Below are 11,669 nucleotides of genomic sequence, written 5' to 3' on the forward strand. Positions count from 1 at the left end.
CCCTGCAGGCATCCTAGGAGCACGGCCTTTGGGCCCCATTAGAGCTGGGTCCGCTGGGGTCCTCCTTCAGTTAAGGCCCGTCCCGCCTCCCCCCCCCCCAATTTGGGGCCCGGCACACCTTGGCCTCTAGGAAGCCACACTCTGCCTTTCTTAAAAGTGGGAATATTTACTCCCCCCCCAGTGCTGTTGGAGTAAGTCTTCTATCGGAAGGTAAAAGGGGGTGCTGGACGCCCCACAGCCTAGAACAGAGGCCATGGGGACCTTAGAGCAAAGGGCCGAGCCAGTGGAAAGGAGGGGGGCCTCCGCTGGGGCTGGGGCAGGGGCTGAGGGCCGAAGAGCCGGAGCTGCCCTGACTGGTGCCTTCCGAATCCGGACAGCTGGGCTGGGGGCGGGGCAGGCCCCGGCCCCGACATTCCCGGCGTGCCTGGGGGCCCCTCCCGCGCCTGGCCCCGCAGGGGGAGGGGCCGCAGGGGCTGCCCAAGGCTCTTTCCCTGTTGCCCTGCTGTGTGTCCCCGAGCAGTGCAATTGTGAAAGGGCATTGGTCAAGCTTCCCTTCGACCGGACCGGACCTGCAGGGGCTTCCACCTGGAGGGAGGGCAAGGGCCAGTGGCTGGGAGAAAACTACAACTGTTCCTCTGATACAGTAGTGCCTACTGTGTGCCCAGCGCTGGCTAGCTGCTGGGGGGCAGGGCGTCCTGCCCAGAGCTCAGAGGTCTTCCTCACCTGTACCATGGGAGGGTAAGGGTTAACCCTTAGGGGCTTAGTTAATGCTTGTTCCTTACCCCAGGAGGAAGGAGGCCTTGCAGGCTAGGCTTCTCCCTTGGAGGCAGCTGGGAGGCTGGCAAGAACCAGGGCCTGTGCTCTCTGGCCAGGCAGGGCCGGCTCTGGTGCCTCCTAAATTCTGACCGCTGAGGGGCTGTCCACCAGGCTGGGATCTAGTTTCTCTCCGGCCTGCGTGGGACCCCAAGATTCAGCTTGGCCTGGGGGCGCAGGACGGATACAGCTCCCCAGCCCGCTCCGTTGTGGCGGGGCCCCAGAACTGCTTGAGTACCCGGCAGGATGGGGAGCCCCGCTGCCTTCTTGGTAACTGCCCCTTGGGGCCGGGACATCCCGACTGGGAAGTCCTCAGCCCTCCTCGGCCTTGGCGGGGTTGGGGGCGCTCACTATGAGGCATCAGTGTTGAACAGAGCCTGCCTGGGTGGGGCTTCTCTGTGCCTCCATGGGCCCTTGGGGTCAGGCCGAGGGCTTTCTGAACCTCAGTCTCCTTATCTGTCTGCTCCAGCTCAGTCCCTAATCGGTGCTCTTGGAAACAATCATCCCCATTTTACAGTGGAGGGAACTGAGGCAGGCAGGACTTGCACAGGGAGAGTCTGCACCCTGACTTGAACCCCAACCTCCAAGTAGTTCCTCTGGCTCCTAAGCTAAGCTTGGGCTCATTATGAGCTCTTCCCTCTCACCCCCAGGACCCAGGCTGGGCAACTCCTGCCTGCTCCTCCCCTCCCCCAGCTTCCCTGCTGGCCTTCTACCTCTCGGAGCCTCCACCTGGGCCTGTCTACCTTTGCCTCCAAACCTCAGCTCAGTCAGCATCTGCAGGAAGCCCCCCCCCCCATCCCCAGGAATCTCAGGGTCTCCCCCATCCCCCCTGCCCATAGCCTGACTGGCAGCTGCCATTTCCAGGGCCATCGCATCCCTACAGTGAACATGGGCAACCTCAGGAACCCCTCAAACCAGCATTTTATTCACAATCTCTGGCAGAAGTGCCCACCCCGCGGGCAGTGTGCCCCAGCTCACAGCTCGTCGTGTCTGGAAGGCTCGCTGGGGCTGGGCTTGATGAAGACGCCCTCCATGGCTTTCCAGGAGTTGTGCTGGTTGGGACTGGGCATGCCGTGGACCTCCCTCTGCCCACGGATGGGGTGCCCGTACTGCTCCCCCGTGACGGACAGGTAGACGTGGGTGCCCGCGTGCTGGAAGCGCACGGCTTCTTCCCGATGCCAGTAGGCCCCGTTGCACTGCACCAGCCACACGTCCAGCTGGTCTCCCTCACCGCCGTCTCCAAAGGCGCTCACCTCCTGGAAGCAGAGCATTATGGGATATGGCTGGAAGGTGCTTGGGAGGCAAACTGAGGGGGGGACCCAAACTCCTCTCCGGGGGCCACCGTGAGGCCCCACGCCAGAAGGGCAGGAGGGAGCAACCCCATCTTCTACACTGGTAGACTGAGGTCCCCCAAGGACTCTCGGGACCCCGACTGCCGCCTGGCACCAGGGGGCCCTGCGAGGAGCAGACGCAGGATGGCCCCAGTCACGGGGGACCCGATGTGATGGGGGGGGCGCTGTAGCCTGCTCACGGAAAAAACCACAGATTAACCCGGTGTCTCTGGTGTTTTATTTCTGAAGCGGTTCCCAAGGGCATCTTCATTGGGGAGCTCGGCGGGCGCGGCCCCTCCCACTCCCCTCCAATCTCTCCCCGGACTCCTGGGGGTGGCGCTCGAAGCTGCTCCCACGGCTCCAGCCGCGGGGAGCTCACTACCCAAGAATGGTTGGGAAAAACCCCCCCTGCTGTGCCCGGCTCTGGCCTGGGGGGGAGGCCCAGTCACCCCGCCAGACCGCAGAGGGGCGCACTCACCTGGTTGTTAGAGAGGGGGGAGGGGAAGTGGTGGGTGTGTAGGTTCTTGCCAGTGTTCACGTGGGTGAGCCGCACCGCCTGGCCGCAGCGCACGGGCACCCCCCGGGGGCACTCGCCGTCCGCCCCCCCTCGAATGCGCCAGTAGCTGTTGGCATCCTCGGAGCCCTCGACGCCGGTCACAGACTGCTGCCCGCTCCCTGGGCGGCCCAAAAGAGGCGGTCATTCCCGGGGCTCTCCTGGAACCGGCCTTCCGTGCCCCCTCCACCCGCCCCACTGCCCTTCCCCCATCCGCCGCAGCCCCTCCCGGCCGCCCTCCATACGGTCTCCTCCGGCCCCCCCAACCCATCATTTGATCCCGACTGCTCCTCCCTCCATTCTCCCCCATCCGTCTCCTCCATCCCCCCTCCCCCTTTATCCCTTTGTCCCCTCCATCCTCACTCCCCCTGCCATCTCGCCGGTAGCCCCCGCTCCTCCCCCATCGGGCGCGCACCGGAGCCGTATTTGACGTCATGCGAGTGTAAGCGGACGCCGTGGCGCGTGTTGAGCAGCTTCAGCACGGACCCGCAGGTCACGGCCCCGGTCCCGAGCTCGGCCCCAGCCTCGGCCCGGGCCGCTAGCAGCAGCAGCGGCAGCAGCAGCAGCAGCGGCCGCGGCCCCGGCCTCCACATCCCCCCGGCCCACTCCCGCCAGGCCCGGGGCCGCTTCCGCCTGGGCGCCGCCTCCAACCCCCCGCCGACAGCGCCGGCCCTCGCAGCCAATGATCGCTCCACGCCGTCCGACGTCCGCCTCCCTATTGGTCGCTCCCCAAAGAGGCCCCGCCCTCGTCGTCAAGGGCAGCGGTTCCCGGCTGGGGTCTGTGGAGCCGGGGCTGAAGACACGATGGAGGCTGTGATTGGGCCACGAGCTCAGACAGTCAGCCAATAGGCGCGAAGAAAGGCAAGAGCTGACCAATTAATGCGAAGATGTTGGACCGGGCCTGGGGCGGAGTCCGAGGCGGGAGGGGCGGGAGGGGCGGGAGGGACGGGGGAGAAGAACAGAACCCGGTTGGAAGTTTCTGAGGCTTTTCGTTTCTGGCTCGCGAGGCCACGTGATCGTCAGGCAATTCCCACCGTGAGCCGTTAGGCGGCGTACTGGAGCTTGGTGTCCTGGACTGCGAGTTCCCCTGCAGCTCCGAAACTGAACTCCGGTTGTGGCCCTGGGTAATTCCGGGAAAAGCGAGTTTTCACTGTCCCTTTGCTTTTGTTCTATCCATTTCTCTCAGTGGAAAACTATGGAAAGGGCTTTATTTCCGAAGAAATATCATTCCTTTACCTAGTTGATTTGCACAAGACCCTCATCGCTGATGGAGGTTGATTACTTGATGCTCCCGGCCTCAAGAGGTGACAAGAGAGATCTTTGGTCTTCTGGCTTCCAGCTCTGAGAGAAAAGAGTTCAAGAGCCCCTTCGAGGAGGACGAGTTCAAGCGCCCCGGGGGAGGTCCCTGAAGCAAGAGAAAAATTGTGGCAAGAAAGTGAAGTGTGGAGGAGTGGCGGACAACCGCGTCCCTGCCCCCCTTGCTGCATCGGAGCCTCGGGAGGACGTCTAGTTCGGGAGCCCCTCAGGGAGGATCCCTGAAGCAAGAGAAAGAGAGCGACACGAAGAGATCGGGGGACAATGATGTCCCTGCCCCCCCTTGCTGCATCGGAGCCTCGGGAGGACGTCTAGTTCGGGAGCCCCTCAGGGAGGATCCCTGAAGCAAGAGAAAGATTGTGACGCGAAGATATCGGGGGACAATGATGTCCCTGCCCCCCCTTGCTGCATCGGAGCCTCGGGAGGACGTCTAGTTCGGGAGCCCCTAAGGGAGGATCCCTGAAGGAAGAGAAAGAGAGCGACACGAAGATATCGGGGGACAATGATGTCCCTGCCCCCCCTTGCTGCATCGGAGCCTTGGGAGGACGTCTAATTCGGGAGCCCCTCAGGGAGGATCCTTGAAGCAAGAGAAAGATTGTGACGCGAAGATATCCAGTGGAGGAGCGGGGACAATGATGTCCCTGCCCCCCCTTGCTGCATCGGAGCCTTGGGAGGACGTCTAGTTCGGGAGCCCCTCAGGGAGGATCCCTGAAGCAAGAGAAAGAGAGCGACACGAAGATATCGGGGGACAATGATGTCCCTGCCCCCCCTTGCTGCATCGGAGCCTCGGGAGGACGTCTAGTTCGGGAGCCCCTCAGGGAGGATCCCTGAAACTGACCCAGAGGAGCCAAGGACAATTGTGTCCCTGTCCCTGCTTACTGCACCGGATTCTTGAGAGGATTTCTAGTTCGAGGCTCCAAGGGAGAGATGCCTAAAGCAAGAGAAAGATTGTGACTAGAAGACATCCCGTGGAGGAGCTGGGGACGTCATGTCCCTGTCCCTGCTTACCGCACCAGCGACTTGGGAGAATTTCTAGTTCGAGTCCCCAAGGGAGAGATCCCTGAAGCAAGAGAAAAATTGTGGCGAGAAACTGAAATGTGGAGCAGCTGGGGCCGATCGGTCCCTATCCTCTGCTTAACTGCACCAGATATTTGGGAGGATTTCTAGTTCAAGAGTCCCTAAGGGAGAGATCCTTGAAGCAAGAGAAAGATTGTGGCAAAGAAGCTGACTGTGGAGGAGCCAGGGACAATCGTGTCCCTGTCCCCTATTTGCCACACCAGCTACTGAGGAGAATTTCTGCTTTGAGATCTCTTGAGAGATTCCTGAAACAAGAGAAAGATTGTGGCAAAGAAGCTGATCTTAGAGGAGCCAGGGACAATCGTGTCCCTGTTCCCTCTTTGCTGTATCAGCTACTTGGGAGAATTTCTGAGATCTTGCTTGCAATAGGACAACTTGTTCATTCTGTGTATTGTTTGGTATGGCATTCTCTGTACGGTTTAGACATGTAGAGATTATAATTTTCCAATTTGCAAGGAACCACTGAGGCAGAGCTCTGAGCCAATGGCATTTTATTAAACGGTCCATGATCTTCTCTCCTGAAGTGGACCTCAGATCTTCCTCACTCTAACCTGGTTTTTAATATGGTTTGGTATTCAAATATGCCAAAGAGGCTTGCTAATATACAGAATCTCATTGGTTGATAGACCTTGCTCTCGAGGTCCACAAATGACATATCGACAGGGGAACCACAGGCTGGGTGAGCATTCACTCACTACATATCAATCATAATATTGATCATAAGATGTTAACCCGAGTAGGTTGGCAACACGAGTATGCTGGATTAGGGAGAATGGTCTGGAAGTACAAAAACAAATTGGGGAACATTTCCAAAGCAGCAAAGCATCCCACCCGTGCTGGGCTTGGACACGGAATTTGAACAACAGGACGGAGATATCTTTGTCTGTATTCTAGTTACATAAATAAGCCTCAATGGACATTACATTAAATTTTGAGGCTCACGATAAGAACCTATCTATATATGATTTATGTGAAGTATGAAACTGACCAATACTGCTTGGAATATAGTAGGGGGTCCAAATGAATTATTTTTCACTGATAAATGGGTTTATTTATGACTATGTAGCCTCTATGTAACTGACATTTGGTGGGAAATTCCTTGGATAGCCTGGGACACTAATTTCCAATTAAAGAGCTAGTTATCAGAGAAGCAACTTGGACCTAAAAAACATTCTTTCTGGGGCAGCTAGGTGGCGCAGTGGATAGAGCACCAGCCCTGAAATCAGGAGGACCTGAGTTCAAATCTGATCTCAGACACTTAATACATCCTGGCTGTGTGACCCTGGGCAAGTCACTTAACCCCAATTGCCTCAGCAAAAAATCCCCCAAAACAAACAAACAAACTATTCTTCCTCTTAGTAATTTTTAAAATTTAGCAGAAGCAGGAAATGCTAGTGGAAAAATCTAATTCAGAAGAGAGCAGAATGGCCAGCCTTATGACACTGGCCTCCTGCTTCCCTTCCTATTAGGAATCAAAAGTCTCCTTTGGAAAAAGTTCTGTGGAGCTTCTAGAGATAATTATTCACACTTCCTGTGAACCACACTCCGTGAATTCACAAAACTTTCATTGGCAATACACACACACACACACACCCCTCAACTATAAACTAGAGAAACTTATATGGTTGCTTCCACAATGGGATAGAAGTCTACTCTTTGAATACCTTATTAGACCTTTGCCCTCCCTGAATCAAAAGAGGAGCTCATTCCCACCAGTCTCCTCTATCTCCCTTCTAATAGTCAAGAACCAACATTCTCTAGAAAGTTCTGGAAGGTAGAGACAGGCATTGTCCTCTGGGGGTCAAGGAAGGCGAGAGTTCACAGATTGGAGCCCTCTCTGACTTGACTAGGAGCTCATTTCTCCACAAGCATCCAGGGCTGGAATCTCTATTGGCCAGAGAGTAATCCATAGCACCAAGCTAGGTAGAGGAGACAGAATCTATGACAGAGACCTATAAGGGCAAGGCTAGGGCGCCCTGTTCCAAACCACTAAACAGACCTCTGTGTGTGTGTGTGTGTGTGTGTGTGTGTGTGTGTGTGTGTGTGGTGGTGAGCCGGATTGAGACATGGGGGGGAGGGGGGAAACCAGGACAAGCAGCTTTCTCCAAGTGAAATGACCTCTTTACAGTGGATTTATGGATCTCTCTGATGATGGCTTTTTCTCCATTGGTGATTTCAGCTCATTCACTGCCTTCTCCTCCCATGCTCCTTTTGTCCATGTCCTTCCATAAATCTTGTGCAATGGGTCCCAGATTTGCTCTACCTAGAATTCTGCTAAACCTTGGGCAATCTTGACCGTGGATCCATGATGCTCAAATTGTTTCTTTTTGACTGCAATATTTTCTTCCTGTTATGGCAGTCCTGGATTTTGGCTAAAATATTCCTGGAAGTTTTAATTTTGGGATCTCTTTCAAGAGGTGATTAGCAAAAAACAAAAAACAAACAAAAAAAAAATTTGATAAACATTTAGTTAATTTGATTAGAAAAAGGAAAGTAGAAAATCAAATTGTTAATCTCAAAAATGAAAAGGGAAAATTTTCCACCAATGAAGAGGAAATTAGAGCAATAATTAGGAGTTACTCTGCCCAACTTTATGCTAATAAATTTGATAATATAAATGAAATGGAGGAACATCTACAAAAATATAGATCGCCAAGATTAACTGAAGTGGAAATATTTAAATAGTCCATTTTAGAAGAAGTGATTGGCAGGTGCTTTTGATTTTTACTTTTAACTCGATGATTCTAATTAACTTGGGCAGTTTTCCTTCATAAACTAGGTTCTTTTTTGTTTATGACTTTTAAAAAGTCCAATGACTAACTTATCTTTCCTTGATCTATTTTTAAGTCAGTTCTTTTTTTCTATGAGAGATTTTGCATTTCTATTTTTTCAGTCTTTTAATATTGTTTTTTATAATTTCTTAATATCTCAAAGTCATTTTGTTAATTCTAACTTTCAAAGAGTTGCTTTCTTCATAGAGGTTTTGTTACTCTTTGACGAAGCTATTCTCTTTTCGTAACTTTCTTTTAGAACTTTCATTTCACTTCCCAAGTTTTCCTCTGCAGTTAGTTTTTTAAATAATTTCTTTGCTCTTAAAAAAAAAGAAAACTTTTTGGCTCCTCTTGAAATTCTTGTTGGACTTATGTCTGCATTTTTCTTTGATGATTTGCTTGTAGATGTTTTCAAATCATTGTCTTCAGTAAACTGACTGCCTCTTGAGCTTCCCTGTCACCACAGTAGCTCATTATTTTCAGATTTTCTTTTTATTTGTTCTTTTTTCCAGCCTATTTCTTGACTTTGTATTTTATATTAAAGTTGATTTTTTTCATTTATGAGGAAAATGTACTTTTTGATTTGTTTTTGTCCTGTTACTGCTTTCACAACTCAGTCTTCAATACTGAAACTTTTCAGTGCTTACAAAATTGTGTGTTCTGGGAGGAAGGTCTGTCCACTGCCCTCCCAGTCTGATCTTTTTGAATTCCTGATGCAGATTTGGGTCTGTGTTTGAGTTTTGGTGTAAGTTCATTGGCTAGTCCAGGAGAAGGTTCTGTAGTTTCAAAACAAGTGAACTGCTAATTTTCCTTGGGTTTGGGACCACACGGTAGGACCACTCCTGGGCTTAGGACCACACAGCCTTGCTCAGTCCTTGGCTAGACTCCATGTTCTCTCACAACTGGTCCTCTTCACTATCTCTGATCATGAACTGGATAATGAGCCAACATTAGTGGTAGTACAAGGGTCCTCTGGATGTCTCTTTGCTCTGGGAATTCCCATTTTGATGGTATCTTTCAGTTCCCTTCCTGCTTCTATTCCTGGAATGTCCTTGTTGCATCTGGTGGGCTGCTGGACAATCCCCATCCCAATGTCCACTGACCTCTCAAGTTTGTCTTCTTAAGCTGCCCTCAGCTGGAAAAATGGCTTGCTGTGACTTTTTCCTGGCTTTCCGGATCAGAATTAAGTCCGATGCTTTTTCTAGGTTGTTGTGGCGTACCGTGTGTTGGATGACTTGGATAAAGATGCTTCTCATTCCACTATCTTAACTCCACCTCCCCTGAAGAATTTCCTAAGAGAGAACAACGAAGGGAGGAAAACCTGTTAGGTGATTCAGCTTCCCCATATTCTTATTGGCAATGGAACCCAACAGATAAGCCCAAATGTGCCTCTGATTTGAAGCAGCCCCACTACACAGGGCCTCATCTCACAACTCTCTTGAACCTCCTTCCAGCCTGCCCATCCACTTTTGATTGGTCAGCAAGGTAATGGCAGGAGCAAGTTAGTGCTGAAGAAAAGGATTATGGGTAGAAACTTAAGGGGGGAGATTCTGGTCTCTCCTCTTCTGACTGGGTTCCCTAGGCTCCACCTGTGGGCTTACTCCTCACAGATTCTGGAGGTGGGTAGAGGACACCTAAATTGGCCCAGTGGTTTAGTTGGTTTAGTTGGGCAGATGCTGCTGGGGGTCATCCTTTTTCAGTTTGACCCTTAAGAGGAACTTTGGATGGAAGAAGGGAAGGTAGCTCCAGGGGTGCCTGGGGGAGTGACTCCCTACCTCCTGCTTTTGGGGAGATAGCAATACTTGCCATTTTGAGGGGAAGTATTTGGGAGGAACAGGAAATAAGTACCCTTGGTTTGCTGGGGGGGTGGGGGGGACATGCTGGCCATGTGATGAGCGCAGAAACCCTGTTAGAGAAGTTCATTCAGGAAACATCAAGTGCCTACTGTGTACTGAGCATCATCTAGAAACTTTGGATACAAAAGGAAGCAAAAGGCTGAACCGCCCTCAAGGAGCTTACGATCCATTGGGTGAGACCCAGGCAAACAAAAATCTGGCAATAGCCAGGATAAATAGGAAATCATGAACAGAGGGAAGGCCCTGGAATTGAGGGGTTGGGAAGGCTCCCTGTTGGGACTTAGAGGAAGCCAGGGGAATCAATAGTTGGAGCAGGGTAGGGAAGGGGTTCCAGGCAAGGTCAGAGAACTGAGAGGTGCTCTTGTTTACAGGATAGCCTTGAGGTCACTGTCACTGGACTGCCCGGAAATAAGGGTTAGAGAAGACTGGAAAGGGGGGAGGGGCCTAAGTCGGGGAGGACTTTGAAGGCCAACCAGAACGGTAGGGAAGCCACTGGAAAGTTTGAGTAGGAGCCACATGGTCAGAACCTAGCTTTAACGGCTGAATGGAGGATATATGGCAGTGGGGAGAGATGGAAGGCAGGCCCTGGTAGCTTTTGCTGTAGCTCAGGTGTCGGGGCTTGCAAATGGCAGGAGGAGATGCTGCAAAGGTGAACAGGCCTTGGATGAAGGCAACTTGGATGCAGAGGGTTAAGGGGGGGCTCTCCATAGCAGGGACTGGGGGGCTGAGTGGCAGGAGCATAAGACATGTCCCAGTCACAGCTGGGACTCCTCCTGGGGCCGGCACAGGCCCCAGGCCCCGAAGCTTAATGGCAGATCAGGGAGGCACCTTCACTTTAGAGAGGAGGAAATGTAGACAGCAGCTTGTCAGAAAACAGGACTACGGTAGACGTGAATGCGGTCTGCCCAAATGATGGGGGCCACACTCTTGGAGGCCGGTGCCGGGATCGAGATCAGGCTCAGGATGTCTCTCATGATGTGGGAACTTGGACTTCTCGCCCAGGCCCCAGGAAGCTCATTATGGGGAAAGATCCCTCCTTCCTTGGGACTCTCCCCTTCACCCTCACTCCCTCCGTCACTCCACAGCTTCCCCTTGAGAGCCTGAAGTTTGAATTTTCCACCTGGCTCCGTTACTTTGGGATTTCTTCTCTACGTTCTACCTTGTCCCCCTTGTCCCTCTGATGAGTTGTGCGGCATTGTGTACCTGGATGCCCAGCACTTTGGACAGCGCCTGGCCCAGAGTGGGTTTATCCTAACTCTTGGTTAAGTGAGCGAAGGCCCAAGTAGTTTTCTGAACCTTCTATGCTGGGCTGTCTTCTGAGCCCTTCCCTGAGCCCCAGCTTTTGGAGGGAATGTGGGGCTGTATAAGCCCGGCCTTAGTAGCAAAAATCCTTGGCAACATTGCAAGTTGACAAAACATGCTCTAGATATCCTCACTTCCTCCTTAGAAGAGCCCTGGGAGATGGGCTTTATCTCCTGTTGGCAGAGGAAAACTCAGCAAGGTGAGTGATTTGTCTAGTGTCACACAGCATGAGACGGAAATGAACTCAGCTTTGCTTTCTACTTCCATCCGTCTGCCCTGAAGGCCCCCAGCCCCCTCCTCACCGAGCCAGCCCACTTAGGAGGAAGCAGTCCAGAGAGGGAGTCTGAAGCTTACAGGGGGAAAGGGATGTGTCTGCCATGTCCCACAGATACTGAGAGGCAGAGCTCTGATCCTAACACAGGTCATCTAACTTGAGTTTTTGGGATCTCCAGTGCCTAGCATACAGCAGGAGCTTAATAAATGTTCGTGCATTGTTCCCTTAAAATGGAAGCACCTTGAAGGCATGGACCATTAAAAAAGCAATCCCTGTGTGCAATACAGGTAGAGAGCACTTAATGCTTATTTGACTCCCACACCTGACACTTTTCCCAAGGTTCCAGAGTGGAAACCGATCAAGTGAGGAGCAGGGGAG

The 11,669-nt window shown here is 52.6% G+C and overlaps 1 protein-coding gene across 1 annotated transcript; it reads right to left on the minus strand.

The window, feature by feature from the left end:
- Positions 1-1,716: 1,716 nt before the first annotated feature.
- On the minus strand, positions 1,717-3,414 carry SDF2L1 (stromal cell derived factor 2 like 1). The gene is made up of 3 exons (XM_074292168.1): positions 3,113-3,414; positions 2,623-2,819; positions 1,717-2,069 (listed from the first exon to the last, which is right to left on the minus strand). Exons 1-3 carry the CDS (start codon positions 3,288-3,290, stop codon positions 1,788-1,790), a joined length of 657 nt encoding a protein of 218 aa, XP_074148269.1. The 5' UTR covers positions 3,291-3,414; the 3' UTR covers positions 1,717-1,787.
- Between the last annotated feature and the right edge of the window lie 8,255 nt (positions 3,415-11,669).

The sequence above is a fragment of the Sminthopsis crassicaudata genome, chromosome 1 (assembly GCF_048593235.1).
Source record: "Sminthopsis crassicaudata isolate SCR6 chromosome 1, ASM4859323v1, whole genome shotgun sequence".
NCBI classification, from domain to species: Eukaryota; Metazoa; Chordata; class Mammalia; order Dasyuromorphia; family Dasyuridae; genus Sminthopsis; species Sminthopsis crassicaudata.

Coding starts and splice junctions, on each gene's coding strand:
- SDF2L1 (XM_074292168.1), bottom strand. CDS start 3,290: ATGTGGAGGCCGGGGCCGCGGCCGCTGCTGCTGCTGCTGCCGCTGCTG. Junction 2,820..3,112: donor TGACGTCAAATACGGCTCCG/GTGCGCGCCCGA, acceptor TGGGCCGCCCAG/GGAGCGGGCAGCAGTCTGTG. Junction 2,070..2,622: donor CCCCCCTCTCTAACAACCAG/GTGAGTGCGCCC, acceptor CTCTGCTTCCAG/GAGGTGAGCGCCTTTGGAGA.